We start from the raw sequence: 19,180 nt of genomic DNA, 5'->3' as shown, positions 1-19,180 counted from the left end.
AATATACCCATTTAAGTCCTAAATATACTTCTCCTGGCACATCTTTTCTGTGAAGAACAAAAAAGCTTAAAATAATCATTTACATCAAAAACTGAGGTTTAAAAAACAGTCTTGTCTTGTTTTTCTGGCACTGCTGAGTGCCGTTTCTGGAGGTTAGTCATGGCAATTTGCCATTTTCTCTTTTGTGCTAGCCGAGTGATATTTTAACTAGGCAGTTGAGAAACATTGTGAGTTTCTGAGGGGAGAAAATAGGAGTAATTTGTGAACTTTGTATATCTGTGTGATAACCTTGATGCAAGAGGAACGGTACAATCTCTTTTTAGCGAGAGGCATCAGAAGTTGTAGACTAGGCTGGTCTCTGGTGTCAGTATGTCATGTTTTATTTAAACAGCACGTCCTCGGGGAGCTTTCTTTTCATGGATTTTCAACTGACTTCCAAAGTTACTCTTAGCATGTGTAAGTGTGATACCCAACAAGGTAATTTTTCATATGAAGTCTAACTTCTTAGGTACAGTATGTCAGTTGGTTATGAATGAAAACTACACATTCTTTAAATGTGCTCTCTGCTGTACACAACTGTCTTACAGGCCTCATAAGGAGAGTGGGTCTTCAGATTTTATTAGCTGATGAATTGATAATCGACTCTTGGTTTTGCATATTTTATATTGTTGAAAATATACACAAGAATTGCGAGTGGGAACAAAACACTATACTGAATGCCGAGGGAAGGTAATCAACTTTTCTGTGCTCTAAGCACCTTCAGGAAGTTTTACGCAGCCATGCAGTATCCTGGTCTTTTCTATAGCCTATGACTGTCTTCCAGTGTAAATGTTGAAGTATCTATCACAGTTACAACTGGCAGGGAACTTTCTATCGTCCTCAGGCAATGGAAAAGCATTGAGAATGCTCTGAAGATGATCCTGTTGAACATGTTCCAGATGGCTCTGCCTGGAAGAGCGAATAGGAAGGGCAGAGCTGGCCTGCTAGCAGTTCTTTGTTAGCTGCTTGTTGGCCACTGCATTGCTAAATAGGAACATATTCCAACTAACATAAGAATGGGTGAAAACGGTGGTTATTCTATCCTCTTCCAAGCTTCAGAAAGGTAGCAGAAAATATTAGGGTAGTAAGTAGGGTTCTTTTATTACCGCACATCTTAACTGCCAAGTTGAATTTATATATGTAGTTGACTTTATTCTGAAAGGTTAGAAAGTTAATGTGGAGAAATAAGCATGCTTTGTGGGGTAAAACAGATGCTCTGTATGCAGTCCATTTGGCTGGCAAATCAGAGCTCTTTGAAGAGTCAGATTTCTTGAGATAGGCAGGTGGAGAAAGGGAGACCCATGGCCCTGGGAAGCAGGGAGAGCAGACAGCACGCTTAGAGCTAGGACAATCCCACTGTTACTCCATAGCCATCATCGCCTTTAAGTCCCCTCCAAATTTGGGATTGTGTACCTTTTGTAAGGTGTTTGAGTGTCTAGACACTTAATCTTTGGTCTCCATCTGCTGGACTACACACTGCATGATGATTGAAAGTGTTACATTCCTCAGCCCCACAGGTACTTCATCCTATTGATTGACTGTTCATTTTTGGGTTGGGGTTTTTTCCCTTGCATAGATGCTTTGTCTTGTTTTCATTGTATTTAGAACAGGATTTTTTCCCAGCTGTCAAGGTTGCACTTGTTCAGTGGCCAATAATTGATTACCAGTGAGTTGTTTATAGCCCTGAGGCCTCTGTTTTGAACCTATGCCAGTATTTTAAGATCTTTGCTATTATCACATGCTTAAACTCCACATCATAACCAGAGACAGCTGGTACCATAGAGCGAACTTTCATAACAAGGTGACAACAGGCCTAATAGGCTGGGACTGGGATTTTACAAAGTTAGCCTATTACTGGCAAAGGCAACAGTTTGCTTGAAGATCTTAACTAACCAAGAGTTTTTTCTGAAATATGAGGTTAGAGAAACTGAGAAGAGTAGATCTTCTAAAGGCTGCAAAAATTAATCCCAGTCATAAGACTCTTAAGAGAAGAGACCCTTTATGTCAGGAAAGAGTATCTGTTTATAGGGTATCTGTATTTATCAAAGGATCAAAAAGTTGTTGCAACTCTTCTCTTGACCTCCTGTAAACCTTGGGAGTTTTAGAGAGTCCTCTCAATAGCTTATGAAGCATTTTTAAACCTTAAGGCTTCATATTGACTTTTGTTAGAACTCAGTTCCAAACTTACAGTAAGTCTGGGTTCCTCTTTTCTGTCTTTAGTTTTATCAACCCCTCTCCCCCTCCCAAATTATATTTATTATTAAATTAAATTTAGGGATTTGTGCTTTAAACCACATTAAGCCATGAATTTCTAAACTTGGAACTTAATGTTCCAAATTTAAGACCATTTTTTTGCCATAGACTTGGGGGATAGGGAGGAAAAGGGTGAAAACTACTGATTTAGAGAAAAAATTAGAAGTCATGAGCTGATATTAGCTCTAAGTTGTTGGTTTGTTTTTTTGTTTTTTTTAATTCTCTTTCTTCATAGTGTCTCTAAGCAAAACAAAAGAATTTTTTACACAATCCTGGAGCTCTCACCGCTGCTTGATTCTTCCAACATGACGCCGGAGGACTGGGCCAAAATTGCAAAGAAACTTGAGGTACTATGGTGTAGGATAAGAATTCATTTGTTGCTTAAACAAAACCAGCAGTATGTCTAGTATACTTAGCAAGATAAAACAGTTCAGTAGGGCTGTATGTGTATATTTTTTTTATTTAAAATGTAAATGTTATATACCTTGCTTAGTTACTTGCAAAGTAATAAGTACTGTGCTTGCAAGGCTTGCCCTTTTTTTTTGTTTGTTTTGAAAATGTTGCAAACTCATTAAAGTTACAAGTTCTTCCAATGATAAGCCATGTCATAACTCTATACAAGAAAGTGGGAAAATTGCAGCTATGATTAAATAGGGTGTGTAATATGTAGATTGACATATTCTAAAACCTTGACTTAAATTCACTGTCCAAAAACGTTGAATAAAATCCTCAGGTGTAGGTGACTTAACTGAAGGTTGCTTGGTTATACATAATTTGAATGTTCAAATAGCTTAATAATTGGCTATTGACATAGAAAATAATTTCATGTCTTTATGCCTTGCTTACTCTGGACACAGATGGACTTGACTAGCTTTGGCTTTGCAGCCAGTAGGAAAAATGTGATCATGGTTAGGTTTCCCACACTAGAAAATGTTTAAAGCCCTAGATATTTCTGCATGTATAGATAAAGTCATTACATCCTTCTCTAGATTAAAAAAAAATCAGCATTTCTCTGCTCCTGTCCCCGTGTCTGAACTTAGCTGTGTGCTTTTAAGAAAGTAGAAATGCAAAACACTTCAAATAATTCACACCAGGAATTCATACATAGCTGTTAGAAATAAATAACCCCGTGGGCCTAGTAAGATGTTGCTCTTCCACTCCTGCTTGCTCTGTGATAGTGGTCTTTATAGTGTAAATTTCCTTCTTTGACCAAGCTGTACCAATGCACGAAAATGGTATAACAATGCAGGTATTGGTGCTGAAGATTCAGGTAACAGGCTTTCACCTTTAGGTCCTCTAATCCCGAAACCACCAAACTAGGGATGATGCTCCTCCTATCAAATGCATCTTGCCAGGGTACAGAAGAGATGGAGCTGGTGTATAAGTGGAGAGCCTCTAGGATGGACCAGGGGTGCAGCTGGGAAAAGCCCAGGGCCAAGAGTAGAAAGCAGCAATCCCATGCTGAACAGGAGAGAATTTACTTTTCTTCCTTAATGACCTATTAGTTTTATTACCAAAAAAAGTGTTTTTCCTGTACACTGAATGCAGCTTCTCTGTATGTATAAATATCCAGTTCATGTGATCCAAGTGAAAAGTGCTGAGAAGGGGAGGAAAAAAAAACCAACTTCACCTGTCTGGCTTATGCATAGACACTGCCACTTTGTGTTCTTCTTGGACACTCACTTGGCACAGCTGTAACGTGCTGATGACTTTCTAGACTGAAACATTCCAGATGTTTCTGTGGGATATCTCCTTTATTGCCAGCCTGATATTTTACATTACGAAGCTTAAACCAAGCCATGTTCTTTCGCATCTAATAAGGTTCAGAAGGCTGAAAATACTCATGAGCGTACTGATGGAGTTAGAGGACAAGTGGCTATTTCTGTGATCTTTAGCCCTTCTTGAAGCTTACTTATTATTGCATTGGTGAATAACTACAACATGCTTTTTGCATCAAAAGCTTTTTGCTTTTGGCCTACAGAAAGATCTTGCAACACTGGCTGTTGTTCTGCTGGCTAACTTGTTAAAGATAAGCAGAAATCCCCCGAAACTTCTAGTAGGTAGCAACATGTAGACACAAGTATCAGTGAAGAAATAGCAAAAGGACAAGTAGAAATCTGCAGGTGAGTTTGGAGGTGACCTTATTATCAGGAGATGCCAAGCGTGTGTGCCTACTGTAGCATTTTAATTAAATTTAATTAAATTGTTTAATTCTATGGCAAACCCCCTTTTTTCCCCACACTGGCACTTCATGTATCTGCATAGACTTCTGTGTAATCCTTTCTATGTTACCAAATTACATCAGAGACATCAGTATCTCTCACTACAGTGTTTACTATGTGCCTCACTCTTAAAACAGAGGAACCAATTCCTTTTTCCTCCAAAAGCCAGCGGATTACTTTATTTCAACAAGATGAACCGTGCAATTCATGGCTGTGCATTAAAAAAAACCCTCCTGTGTGGCATTGTATGTAGATTAAAGTTGTTATAAAGTACCTTTTTGCATCTGTACGTGACTGACAGTCTAAGGGACTTCTCAAAAACCTTCAAGTGTATGTACATTAACGAGTAAGAAGCCTCTTCACCTCTTTCTGCTGCAGAAGTCGCATACTGCTGCAGAAAGGATGACTTTTCAACAGAAGAGGGCACTCTTACACTGGCAATTTGCCTGTCTGCCACCCGGGTTAAATGGACTGTTTTTTCTATATGTTATGATAGCCTTGGTTTGCCTAATCTGTTCCTGTAAATGGTGTAATCCCTAAAGTAAAAGCAGCAACAAGAAATCAGACTATACGACTAATTTGCATATGTTAACATTCCTGTTTAAAGCCATTGCTAAGCTTTTCTTAATTAGCAGTCATCTGGTTTAAAAATGCGGCATTAATATGTATACATAGAAGAATCTCTTTGACTGTTCCATAATTAGAATTATTGGCTCTAGTGCTTAGTGTCCTATTAACCCTTAATTGTGTTTAAACTGAACACAGGATAACTTTAGGAGGAATTATGTGTGTAGTACCCTTTAAAGTATTATGTTGTTGCTTGCATCAGTGAAAGTAATGCAATATGTATCTCACTTGCTGATGCCAGTGCATTGCTCTAAATGTGAAAACCGTCTCTCCATCTCCAGGAGCACTATGAAAAGTATGATGGTTTTGTGATCCTTCACGGCACTGATACCATGGCCTATACAGCTTCAGCCTTATCTTTCATGTGTGAGAATCTGGGTAAAACTGTTGTTCTGACAGGATCTCAGGTAATGGACTTAATTAGAAGTGGAAGTTGGAAGCCTCATTTTTGTTTTTTTTATATGCAAAACTAGGTAGTATCCTGATTATTACTGTATAGTTTAGTAGTGCAGGGCAGGCCTCTGGCCAGGTTGAATGATCACAACGCTGATAGAAATTAGTGAGAATTGGCAAGCTCACCAGCTGAGGATCTGCCCCATAATTTTATCATTAATGACTTTACAACTCTGTACCAAATCAGACCAGTAGTTCATTATGGCTGGAGCCAGATGCTTCAGAGAAAGATACAAGAGCCTGTCATTGGCCATTGTGTATTAATCGGTTTATATGAGAAGCATCTTTCCAGCCTCAGGTGGCTGCTGGTTGTTAGCTGTCTTTTTTTTTTTTTTTTTTTTCTTTTAAAGCCCTGAAGCTTATTACTTTTTACTTCATCAGTTGTTATCCTGTCTGATGTTAATTGTTGCATTCTTTATAATTTTTTAAATGATCTCTAAGCATTAGATGCATTTTTTGATCATTTTGGTTCCACAAAGCATCTAACGTGGTCTGTTTCCTTTCCTCTAAAGACTACATTTATTAATTTTCAGTCTCTTAGCTGGAGATCAGCCCTTTGCATGTTGTCTGAGGGGGAGGGGTTGTCTTACTAGAATAGCTTGCTTGAGCGTAAAATACAGCTCTAATCACAAAGGAGAGATGAAACATTGCACTGTAAAATTCCCCTCCCCCATCTCATAACTTCCCTTTCACATGTGGTCTATTTGAAGTCAAAATACAGAAGTCTAGGAAGGAGTAGGCTCCCACTTACTGTCTTGACATGGGACAGTCTAGTTGTGATACATCACATTCTAGGTTTTACTTTCTTTTTGGGTTTATTGCTTGGAGGTCTGCCTGACATATGATCTAGCAATGGAGCATGTGATTTTTTTTCATTGCTGAAAGGAACTCTGCCTCTCTATTAATAAAGAGGCAATTTGAAAAGGCATGGAAGTCATCGCTCAGCAGACCAAATTTCTGTTTTTAATCTTGTCCTTTTCTGTTGGTAATAACGTGCTGGCTCAGTTTTTCTATACTATGAGGAAAGATGGTGCAAGAGAGCTGTTGTGAAGCCCATAGTGGCAGTTCTGTATAATCTGGGGCTGTTGCTTTTTCTGTGTACAATCACTTCTCCCATGCTCAGTCACTTTAACTATGCCTGCTTTCTGTTTTTTATATTTTTCCTGAATCTGTGTTTCAATCTGCTTAATCACACTAGAATTATCTCTATAGTGGCTTTTAAGCACTTAAATTATAGAAGTCTGTTAAGCACAGAGGGAAGTCCTGCCACCTGCTGCAGTCTAAAATAGTTGGATGAAGAAGGAAACTTTATTTGTCATAAATCATTGTTACATAAATTATTCATGTATTTGTATTGCATAAGTGGGACTCCCCCCCTCCCCCCCCGCTGTGTAGGCTTTACATAAGGGACAAGGTGTAATTTCATTCTCTGCTCTTTAGGTGCCCATATACGAGTTGCAGAATGATGGCCGAGCCAACCTTCTGGGGGCACTGCTCTTTGCTGGGCAGTTCGTGATTCCTGAGGTCTGTTTGCCTGTGAAGACTGTCTCAGAAGCTGCTTTTCTCCCTCTAGCCAGGACACATACTTACATACTCAAAATATCCGGTAGGCAGTAAGGAATTGCACTTAAACAGAAAGATAAATGGATTCTGCTGAGGTAACAGGCACTTGCACGGCAAAGCATGTGCCATTTTCTCAGGAGTCGTGTCCCATTTTGCCTGTATACAATCTATAAAGACTATCAAGTCTGAAATGTAGCTTGCAGCAGACTTGAAATCGGAGGTTCCCTTGCAACTATGTGGGATCTGAAACACTTGTCAGTCAGTTTTTTAACTGAAAGTTACTCTGAAGTTCTAAAGTTGCTCTAGAACTGGTAGGAGTGTCTTCTAGCTCTAGTTCCTGAAGACTGAAGTGTCGAGGATGATATACCTAATGGACATGGAAGTACCTCCATGGTCTCAGCACCCTGCCTTTAAAGATGTTGGTGCTGTGCAGCCCAAAAATCAGGGAGAAAACTGGTCAAGTTACACCTCATTTCACTTCTGCCATGCTCCCAAAGCCAGTTCTTGTAAGACAACAGCAATAGCTGACTGTCCAAGATCTTCATAACTGATAACAACTTTGAGGTATCTCTTTTTTCTTCAAATTCCAATTGACAAATTTTAAAGGACTTGAAGTAACCTAATTATTTATGTGTGGTAACTCTTTTGAAAGTTATCCTCATTTTCAGCAGGCCTTTTGTTAAGGTTTTGGACTCTGAATTTAGATAAAACTGATGAACTTATTAAAAAGTCCACACTGTTTCTTTCCTCTGTCTCTGAAGTGGACTCAGGCAAATTTGCTGTCTCCTAGACTGTGCCTCATGAGAAGATTACAAAACTAGTTAGCTCTTAACTTGTTTTGTTCTTAAATTCTTAAACCAATGTGTGACAGATGTGCCAGCTCTTTTTGAAAGAGTAAGAGTTGTAAACATCTACTAGCCTCTGAGTTGCTTTAAAGATTTAGAAAACACTTTATAAAGGACGGACTACAGTATTTATCTACTGAATCTTTTAATTACTGGCTTATTCACAGACCTGTTTCTTTACTTGTCTTGCAGGTGTGCCTGTATTTTTATAATAAACTGTACAGGGGAAATAGGGTGACTAAGGTGGATGCTGGGAGTTTCAATGCCTTTTCCTCACCTAACCTGCCTCCACTTGCAAATGCTGAGGTTGATATTACAAGTAAGCAACATCATCTTTTAAGCTTTGTAATTTATGCCACATGCAATAGAACTCTAGCTGAAAAGAATCTGTGCCTATGTAGTTGAAATGCTGTTTTTAAACTCAAATATCTTTCAAAGCCCTGTAGCTTGATTCCACTTTATCTGCTCTGAAACTGTTTAAATATTAGTAAGACTGAGAATTTGTGACTCAACTGCATTTATCTATTGAACATAGATGTGAGCTAGACTGACTTTGACTAAAGATCCAGACTAACCAGAGGGAATGTTGCCCCTGTGTCATGAAAATGCTTGCTCTGAAGATAAAAACGAGGGAGTGAGGACTGAAAGAACAAAGAGTTTAATCTCATTAATGACCATGCTGGGCTCCGAAATCAGGCAAAAGAGTCATGGCGGAGTACTTGCAGCTTCAACGGATTGTCTGTTTGATGCATGTCATTGTGTAAGATGTTTTACTGGATATTTAGGACCTGTCTAAACTGCAAGCACACTGAAAACAGCAGACCTAGAGTATGTGCTGTGTGAAGTTTTTTTCCCCAAACTTACTCAGGCTCCCTATAATTTCTGTCTGTCTGTTTTTTAAGGAGTGGAAAAACTACATGAAGATTTCAGGACCCATTTGCAAAGTCATTAACACATTGATGTCTCTTCTTGGATAAATGGCAGCCTTTCTTTGGAGAGGGAGGAGAGAGACATGTTTGGAATCTAGCCAAATGAGGAGTTGCCAAAAAACATACTGAAGGACAGTTTTAAAAAATAAAGCATGTTATGTGAGCTGCTTTTGGGTTGGCTAGGTATATTAAAAAGCAGTAGGACTTGGTGACAATCTCCATTATTACAAAAAACTAGGAATAGGAGGAGGTTCCCGAATTCTTTTGCTAGGTGCTGTTAGTGGCAGTAGGAGATCTAGCCCTGTGCCATGCAGCGTGCCATTCTGAATGGTTTCTACTGCTAGAGAGAGAGACATTCTGCAATTTGGAAAAATAAACTTATCCCTTTCACCTAATGAGTGGTAGTTAGTTAACAAAGTTTCAGGATCAAAGCAGTGTTTGTAGCAGCCAGATACAAACTGAGGAAGCCTGTGAAATACTGTAGTGGTCCGTAAGACATCTCTCAGGTAGAGTCTGCCATTGTTGTATTACTGTGCCGTGTCAAATACAGTGTATCTGAAATCAACAGAAATGCTGTCAGTTGATTGTTGCAGTAAATTGGGGAGAATCTTCTTTCTTGGGTTTTTATGAAGTGCATCAAATAGGGTATAAATAAATTCCATTTACTGACTGATCAATAATGAAATCAAGCTGCAAATTGCATGCTATTTCTCTCTCAGATTTGAATGAACTGTTTTGTGATTCCTTGTCTATAGTAGAAAAATGATAAAGTTATTAAGTACTTCCCTTGGCCCATATTGGGTCCCATTATCTTTTCAGTAGAATGCCCCATTGAGATCAGTGGGGATTTCTGATTTAAAAACCAATGGTGTGATAGGCTCTATTTTTATTTGTTTCAGTTGATTACCCAGTTAGGGTAGCATCATTTATCCAAGATGACGGTGTCAGCATTGAAGGATTGTTTCATTTTGAAAAAACATAGTTTATAGTATGGGCAATCTACTAGTGCTGCTTTATTTTGTCCAAAGTAATTGTTTGAAACATTGCTGTCTCCCTTGAGTTTGCTTGTACAATCCTCATATGAAGCTTTCATGAAGACAAGGAACCACTTGGGCTTTTAAAAACAAACCAAACAAATCTAGCATCTTTTAACTTTTTTTTTTTCAAATTACTTTGTATAATATGTCTTAATCGTCCTGGAGACAGGGCTGACTCTTGCTGCTTCAGCGTTATGGAAAGCAGCCTGAAGATGCCAGGAGGAGTAGACCATGTGTAGAAACTCTTCCTTAGGCTTTCCTGTTCTAACAAAGCTGGGAATGGAAATTCCAGAGAAGCAGGGGGGGACACCTGAGAGGATGTAGGAAGTGGGGAGTGTAATGGGATCATGGGTTGGTATGCAGGGATGAGGAGTGGACATGCTGTTCGAGGCTAGGCATACCATATAAAAGCAAAGATCTACTTTAGAGCCAGAGAGGGAGAAGCTTAGTCCTCTTCCCTTCCCTAACCTAGCTGTAGCTCTCTTCTTTGTTTTTGATATCCATTTTTCACCGCGTTCCCTCTTAAGGTGAGGCTCCCCGTGGATTTCTGATCCCATCAACTAGCTGTGTTCTTGGCCACATCCTTAACTGTGTTAGCAACACCTAAGAGTCCCGTTACCCAGTTTTAGATGAGCAAGCGTGTCAACTTCCTGAAGACTTTTCAATTTAGTACAAGAAACGCCTGAAAGAAGTGAAAAATTCTAGCCCACTCCTGAGATGTGTAAGAAACCCAATGCCGATGGGAAATACTTTTGCACCAGAATCGGAAATCTCTGTATGAAATGGACGATATAGAAATAACCAAAAATATTTCTAAAATCTTAAAGCTTATCAAATAAAAGACCTTGCCTTATTTCTCCCGTATTTTGAAAACAGGAGAGACAAAGAGGACTACTTCACTTGAAATGTGTGAAGAGTCTCAGTATATTTCATAACTGATTACTCTCCTCTGTTCTTCATTGTCCTGAAGCAAATATGAAACTTGCTTTGTTACCACGGCTGGACTTTCTTCATCACACATGCATGTAACTTCTGGGAGTGGTGCACATGTACAGGACCGTATGATGAGAAACATAACTTGTGTAGGGGGATGAACAGAGCCTGTGTGACTGTGCATGCAGATGTGGTACAGCAGCACCAGAAGGTTAAAAGGCACTTTTGGGCTTGTCTCTCCACCGTCTCATTAGAGAGAAGCTATTCGTCACTGGCCAAGTCTGTGTCTTGGTTGGCAGTTCTGGTTATTTATAGTAAAAAGCCCAAGTCATTTATGTGTTAAGGCAAATGCCAGCTCTCTTCACTGAAGTGCTTTTGGTCCCGTCCCCCCCCCTTATACGTAGGCATGTTGATTCTTGCAATGACACCATTCAATTTAAATATTAATTTCAAAAGGTGTGTGTCAATTGTTTTATAACAAACTGCCAAAAAAGGGGGTCTATGTTTGTTTGCCGCCTTCAGGAATTTACACCCATAGGTTAGCCTGTACTCCCCACCCCTTGGCTGCTGCCATGAATTGTAATGAATGCCAGGGCAGCTTATATAATGGTAGGGCTCGTCTGTAGCCCTGCAGAGAAGGATGAGAAGAAAGCATTGCTGTTTGTCTGGAGCTCTGCAATCACAAAAAGCTGTATTTCTTGTTTGATTTCATAACTCGGAGTTCAGTCACCACTCCTAAGGGAGGTGTCGCTCTTAGTTGCTGTTCTCCCATTATAAGTTGAAACCTGCACTGTGGCATAGGCACTGCTTAACAACAGGGGGGTTTTGCTGCTTTCTAGACTGTGTAGAGCTGCTTCTCTCCTTTTTTAAGTCAGGTTGATGTTTTTTCAGTTTTTTCTGTACTAACTCTATCACCATAGTTCTCTGTGTGTGTGTGAGTATAAATAAGATAAGGGTATTTTTTGAGCTGTAATTTTAAAAGCTGTAGTGTTTGGTAGGGAGGGGGAGATTGGAAATAGAAGAGTATTATTTATGTGATGGTTTTGTTTGGAAGAATAAACAACAGGCCTTAATATCTTGAATGCAGTCTCCTTGAATAATGCAATCTTTTCTATCCCAAGCCATTTTGGATACAGTATATAAATAGCCATTACCTCTTTATTTTATGTACATTGCTTTAAAAACTTTCTTTCTGCTGTGCAACACCAGTAGCTAGCTCACATTTGTTCCTCAGCTTTGTATCCATATTTACATAATGCAGTACATTATATCACTCTATCAGTTAAACTCTACAAGCACGGCCCATCCAAGTTAGAACAGGTTACTGTTTTCTGTGTTGTGCCAAAACTGAATATCCCTAATTAGTCACTCTTATCCATAGGATAAAAAACTCCTATGAACACTGATATATACAGCTTTTTGTACTTCACTTGCTTGTATATGAGTTTCTTACTTAAGAACTGTTAGTGATTCCTAAGATATTTTTATTTTTTTAATTTTTTTTTAATTTAACAAAGAAGATTGCTGTGTGGAATGACTACAGGCTGCAAGACAGCTGGCTTATTCAGTACAAGGAAAATGCTTGAACTTAGCTATGCGACATAAATATTCTTCCTTTTGGGGGATGTAATCTTTGAGATGGAGGATGCAAAGGGTGTGTTCTAAACTTTTTTTTCCCCTGCATGGCACTCTGCCTCACTTAAAACAGTTCTGAATAAATCTGAGATGAAGTCAGGCTTTTATGTATATTTGTTTGGTTTTGGCTCTTGCATCACACTTGCCTTTTGTTCTGCCTTTTAGACTCATTTGTCTAATGGAAAACTAACATCTGTGGAGTCTGCAGTACCAAGCACGTTCTGTAGGCTGACAAGGTTCATGACCAAGAGAGTGTTAACTCGGGGACAATCTTTAGTTCTTTTTTTTAATATAGTTTGGAATTACATCACTGTACTATGTCTGCGTGCATTACATTTATCTTGACGATGATATGTTATTTGGTAGAGCATACTCCAAGAGTACAGGTATAGACCTGGTATAGGTCTGACTTCTGAATCTATCCTCTGATCTCTCTCCTTGGTCTTCTACTTTTGGCAGTATTTTAGTGATCCATGCCAAGGCAGGTTTCCTCAGTTCATTCTTCCAAGTTCATTACAGGCATTAGGGATGCTAATAGTTGCCAAACTTAGTAGTATGCATTTGTGAAGTTTTGGCAGGGACTCCTAGCTTATGGACTGTAAAGGAAAGAAAGCTCTGATACAGTTTTATTGCCATCCCTTCTTATAGAGGAGGCTGCTTTTAAAGAATTAATCTGTGTGTTAGAAGGTTGAAAGGATTGTTTTTATTGCTAAACGCTGCTGCTTCTTAAAGCACAGTGCTCATGAGTGAATGTGGTTAGCTAGGCCTATGAACCTCAAGCAGAACAGATGCATGACTTTCTGCACTCACCCATGTACCTCCTGCAGGTCTCTAACTTGCTCTGGAAAGCTCATGGAGATCTTTGAATGCTACTTGGCTAACTACTAAATCCAACCAGGTGGTTTCAGAACAATGCTGGTCAGCTTAGCACAAAGAAGGGAACTGTAGAAATGGTGTGTATTTCTATTCTCCCATTCCCAGGGCATTAGGAATCCACGTGCTGAAGTGTGGCTGGCTGGACAAACATAATGCCAAGCCAACTGCTTGTGACCTGTTTAACAACATATGGTATGTTTTTAGAAAGAGCATACAGAGGCTCTAGTTGCTGACAGGGCACCACGACAGAAAGGGAGAGTTCATAAAGTCTTACAGGTGACTGCTATTTTCTGTTCTGACTTAATGGATTGTTTAGTTCTTAGTATTTCTGGTAATGGGGCAATAGAGTAGGTTTCAATGGAAGCTTTCAAATGTACTCTGAATTTTTTTGCAAATGGCTGTCTGCTGATTGCAAGAGATTGCAACAGTAATTGGTGTGAGTAACCCTCTGCATGGCTGAGAGCAAGTCACTATTATGCACGTAGATCTTTTATCTGTCTTGCTGCTTGGGAGTTTCTGCAAAATTTAAAAAGCTTAAATCATGATGGTGAAACTGGTAGCTTTGCAGCATGGTCAACTTTCATTGAAGCATGATGCTCTGAGCTGTTGGCTGCTGTTTGGTAAACCTCTTCCACTGCCTTGTAGGAGTTGTCAGTGCTACCAACGCTGTGCTCCTACACTGAAGTAGTAAAATTTTGAAATCAATAATGCATGACTTGGCTTCTAATAATGCAACACAAACAAACTATTAGTTAAACAGCTGGCTTCTGCCTCTAAATGTATAATCGGAGTTAATTGAATCCTTGCTATTTTATTTAATCATTAGTAACTACCTAATAAACTCTGGAGGTGATTAGCGGCAACACTAACTGCATTTGTCATCTCTTATGTCTGGGAAGATGAAGGTCTGTTTTCCAAACATGAATCCAGGCTGGTATCAGGCCAACTACATAACAATGAAGTTCAGGTCAGTGCGTGACAAGCGAACATCTCACCTATGCTGGACCTGCACGACCCTCTGTTGGTTGAGGCTTTCTGAGCACTCTGAATGGGCAGAGTTGGCACTAACAGGGCATGTTCAACATCATGAACCCATCAGATCTAGTACCCAGATGCTTTTCACGGCTATCAGACCTCTTTTTTGAAGAGGTTGTAATAGAGGTATACAGCTTTGTGTCTGATAGATCATCCTGTTTGCTAATGGTCATTGAACTAAAATATCAATTTTGGAAGTCTTTGCTATAAAATGCTATTAAATTGAAGCAAGCATATGTGTTAAATATCTCCCTGAAGGGCACTAACTTAGAAATATTGACAAGTAATACCGATATGTCTTCCAACCTAGACTATTTTGGAATTAAAGCTAAAATATAACACAGTTGAGCCTCACCTGGATGTGGCCTTGAATACATATTTTGTGGCACCTAATAAATAAGATGTGTTAGATCAGCTGCTATGGCTGCTGTCTTGAAAGAGCCTTCCTTTCCTCTTTTCAAAATGCATTGTCTTTCATGAATCCCCTACATAAGAAACAGACGATGTTCTAAGTATGAAGTGCTACAAGAGTACTTAATATATTATCTTAAATTCAAAAGGCTATTTCTCTTAACAGTAAACTGGGAAACGGTGTGGAGAGCCAATACCAAAAAGAAATTTCGAGTTCACACCAATATGAACAGGAATGTTGGACTTCTGCGAATCTTCCCAGGAATCACCGCTGCTGCTGTAAGTGTCACCCCTTCATTTTGGAAGTGGGTGAAGTGATGCTCATATATTTGATTAGTTAGCTGAAGTAGGGAAGCTGCATTCTTTGTAGCAGCAGTCAGGGTTTTGGAGGGAAAGGAAAGGATCTGTCATATTCTGAAAAATGTTTTTTTTTTAATATCAGAACATTCAAAGACTATTTTCATATGCCATAAACTATTGATAAAAGCTTTTCAAACATCTTTTGTCTGAAAGTTAAAATTAACTTATCAGGGCTCATAAATAGGTTAAGTGTGCTTTTCTAGAGAGGTGCAGGCTACAGTGACCATGGAAATGCTCTTTTGCTGCATATTGAGGCATATTAATAGATGTCTTGTCAAAGAATACACAATATGGTGTGTGGAGGGGAGTGACTATTTCTACAACTCATGCTTCTTTTTTAAGGTTCATTTTATCTTACACTGATGGTTAACATGACCCTCAGAATTCATACAGAGCTGAAAATGAAAAGTGGGATTTTGCTGCTGAAAATGAGAAGTGGGATTTTTTTTGCCTTTAGAAATTATTTTGCAGAACTGTGGTTTTAGGTAGATTTGTCTTTAAATTTCTGTCTAATACTACTTCCATTAAATTGACAAGTCTTTTGTGGCTGTTACGATCTTAAATTGAATACAGTAGTTTAAGCAGCACTCCTCAATTGTCTTACCATCCTTTTTAGGTGAATATGAACAGATGGAAAGGCAGAGGGGTGGTATATTTGCAATAAAACTCCAACTGCATAGTTAGCCTCATGGGGGCTTACAGCGTATTGCATTTAGCATACGTGATCAGCAAGGAAACACCTAGGTTGTTTAAAATACATCTTTCTGAGAAGAGGACTTTGCTAGGCATTCTCTTACAGTGAGGCACAATAGCTACCTCATTAACAATTGACCCAGAATGTATTAGTGCCTTTTTTTTTTTTTTCTGCCTTGAGTTAAATCAATTGGGTTTTGAGTTAAAAAACTCCAGGCTTCGTTAGAATGTTCTTTCCTGAAAGGTGAGACGCTCTCTTTCATAGTTAGGCAGACATTTTTGTTAACAAAACTCTTTGCTAAAGTAACAAATCTGGGCAGGGGTTGGGGGTTCTAGTCTCAATTAATAATTCTACATTTATTTCATATGTGTAAATCTACCTTTTTGTTCCACCATGGTGCAACAGTATAGCCTGTTAATGGCACTTGAACAATAGCATCCTTTTTCACCCTGGGGTCATGACTGTAGAAAATAGTTTATTTTAAAATCTATCCCTCTAGGAATTTTAAAGGAAGCTAGAGAGTGAAATTCTTGGGTTTTTAAAGCTTATTCTACAGTCCTAGTTACTGCAAATAGGGAGCACAGAAGGGCATGAGAAGACTGTAAGGTATGAGAGCCTCTAAGACTACAACAGGAATAGATCATTTTTAAAAACTGTGCCATACATGAAAATCTTAACGCAACTTAAACACACCTTTTTTCTCTTCCCTGTCTTGTTTTTAAACAGGTAAAAGCGTTTCTTCAGCCTCCAATTGAGGGCATCGTTCTTGAAACTTATGGAAGTGGCAATGCCCCAAACAACAGAGAAGACTTGCTGGAAGAACTGAAGAAAGCAGCCGAACGAAAAGTAGTCATTCTGAACTGTACCCAGTGCTTACGAGGGTCTGTTAAAACAGTCTATGCAACAGGGCAGGTAAGCATTGTGCAGTGATTTCAGACTCTACTGCTGTCTAAAAGAAACATCCCACTGATACAACTTTATTGTATGCTGCTAGTAGTCCCAGTGTGTAAAACCAGATATTGCTCATAAAATAACTATATCTGAGAAATCTTAAGCTGGAAGCATTTAAGTATGTACCTGCAAACAAGACCCTGTTACTCCTAGTCTGAATGGTTGAAAAAGTCAGCTCAAATCCCAAATTAGTGATTGCTTGCTCCTGTCGTGTGCAGCACTCCAGGATACCTTGCATTAGATTGGTAGTATCTCTCCAAAGGGATTCCACTGAGCTAGAAGCTAGCTTAGGGGTCAGATGATCAAATAAAGTAGTATATGATAGGCTAGCAATTAACTTAGCTACAACATAAGAACGTCAAGAAAGCCTGCAAATCCAAGCAATATTCCAGATCTCAGGTTTTTATTTGATTGGAGATTGGAGAACAGTATGTAAGGAAGTGTCTGTCTTGCAGAATGGAAATCAGTTGTGTTTAAACCATGAAGGCTAGCTTAAAGCAGGCTTTGTGTAGAGACTGTTAATATTCAGAGCATTTTATAGTGAGTTTCTTAATTGTGTATTAAGACATGACATCACTGGGACTAATAAGAGCTCAAAGCCATATAAGAGTTTGTGTTGCATGTGGTTGTGTGAAGGAAGCTGGTTTAACTGGCCTTTATAAAAAGGCTAGCCATTAAATAGCCAAGAAGCACTGCCAGAGGGTGACTCATCCCTGTTTTAGACACCTGGTTTTGTTGGGAGCAACCACCTGTCTGGCAGAGCCAGCCTCTTCAGTAACTGTAAGACAAATCTAGATACTCCTAGTCTGGTGCTGAAACCTGCCTCTTTTAACATTAGTTTTGACACAGCTTTAGATTATATTTGCTTCAAGAACACATAGTCTGTTTTGAGGAGAAAGGAAAGGAGATTGTAAGAGTTTCTATCCACCTCTTCAGTATCCAAACTCAGTATTTTCTGATATGGGCAGTCATTTGGGTGTTGGTAAAACTTTTGCATAACTTAATAGAGATGTTTTGAGAAGTATTAACTTCTGCAAAGATCCCATGCTCTGTAGCAAATATAATAGGAATATATGAATTATACAGAACAGTTCACATGGAAGGTAGAAAGCACTTAAGTCAATAAAAGACACCAAACTTATATTTGAAAAACAACATGAAAATGAAGCCTAGCTTTTATTTGGTGTTCTGCTTGAAATGAATGGCTAAAATGTATGGAGGGAAGAAAAAAACCTTTCCTATGCTCTGGTTAAAAGATTAGTAGACACCTCTAAAATGGCTTTTTGCACTCTGATCCAGACTGTTGATATGCTGAATTGAAAGATTCTGCTCAGGTCTTACTGAACCATAGAAGGCTGTGTGGAAACATGTTCACTTCTGCCTTCCACTGTTTATATAGAGCAAGTATTATATTGCTTCAGCATCTATTGATGGACGTTGTCCTGTTTTCTTGGCATCTTTTGAGGAGAATACTGACAGAGCCAAGTCCTACAAAATTACTTCATCCTTGTTCTTTCATTACCTTCTCCTTTTCATAAGGAACTGCTCAATGGAGGAAGTATCATAGGTGAATGCTGCAAAGTTGCTGCAATGTTAACTTTACTTTGATTTTTCTTTAAATAAAACCTTTCACAAGTCTTTGCAAATGGCTAGGCCATTTTTCACTCATTCAAGCTAGCCAGGTGGGTCAGCTGAGTCCCTGGTTTCCCTTGAAGTGTTTGTTTTAATTACCTGAATATCTGGCCTCTGATCCATCTACACAGCAGAAACTTATAATTGAGGGGACTTTAGGTATAAGAAGGAAGCTGGGAAATCTCTTCCTCCTCCCCTTTCTCAAGCCCACTGAAAAAGCCATAACTGTTCTTTGGCTAGCTCTGCAGTACAGAAAGTATTTCTCACCTTCTCTGTATATGTTTTCCCATGGGACTTTTAAAAATGTTAGTCTGGGTCTCTTGGAGGTGGTTAATGAGCTGATTAAGGCTCTGTATCTTGCTAAAAATATTAGTTAAGCCACAACAAGTTTCAAATCTGAAGTTTATATACTAGATATTTAAAAGTAAAATGCAGTGTAAAGAACTACTGCAAGATGCTTAACTGTGAGGCATCACATTATGGCGAAGATGATGATCTGTGGTTTAGAGAAGCCCAACTGTTTGTCCAGGTACAATTTAGTGACAAGAGATCTGAAATCTCCTTTGTCTTTGCAGTCTTGGTCACTGTACGCTTACAGGGCTTGCTGACCACAGCAAAGATCTTTCTGCTCTTTGCTTTGGTTCAGATAGTTTATTTTTTTTAACTACCAGAAAGATAAGTTTAA

At 38.9% G+C, this 19,180-nt stretch overlaps 1 protein-coding gene across 3 annotated transcripts in view; it reads left to right on the top strand.

Moving 5' to 3' along the window:
- Positions 1–19,180, top strand: part of ASPG (asparaginase) — a 49,494-nt gene that overhangs the window by 8,566 nt on the left and 21,748 nt on the right. For all 3 annotated transcript variants that reach the window (XM_069783348.1, XM_069783346.1, XM_069783347.1), the window contains exons 3-8: positions 2,528–2,639; positions 5,423–5,548; positions 7,035–7,118; positions 8,195–8,321; positions 15,025–15,137; positions 16,639–16,824. In XM_069783348.1, coding sequence (XP_069639449.1) covers positions 2,528–2,639; positions 5,423–5,548; positions 7,035–7,118; positions 8,195–8,321; positions 15,025–15,137; positions 16,639–16,824 — 748 coding nt within the window. The remainder of the gene's footprint in view (positions 1–2,527; positions 2,640–5,422; positions 5,549–7,034; positions 7,119–8,194; positions 8,322–15,024; positions 15,138–16,638; positions 16,825–19,180) is intronic.

This window comes from Haliaeetus albicilla, chromosome 5 (genome assembly GCF_947461875.1).
Source record: "Haliaeetus albicilla chromosome 5, bHalAlb1.1, whole genome shotgun sequence".
Lineage (NCBI taxonomy): Eukaryota > Metazoa > Chordata > Aves > Accipitriformes > Accipitridae > Haliaeetus > Haliaeetus albicilla.
The sequence above is the reverse complement of the archived record's forward strand: the minus strand, read 5'-3'. Positions and strand labels throughout refer to the sequence as shown.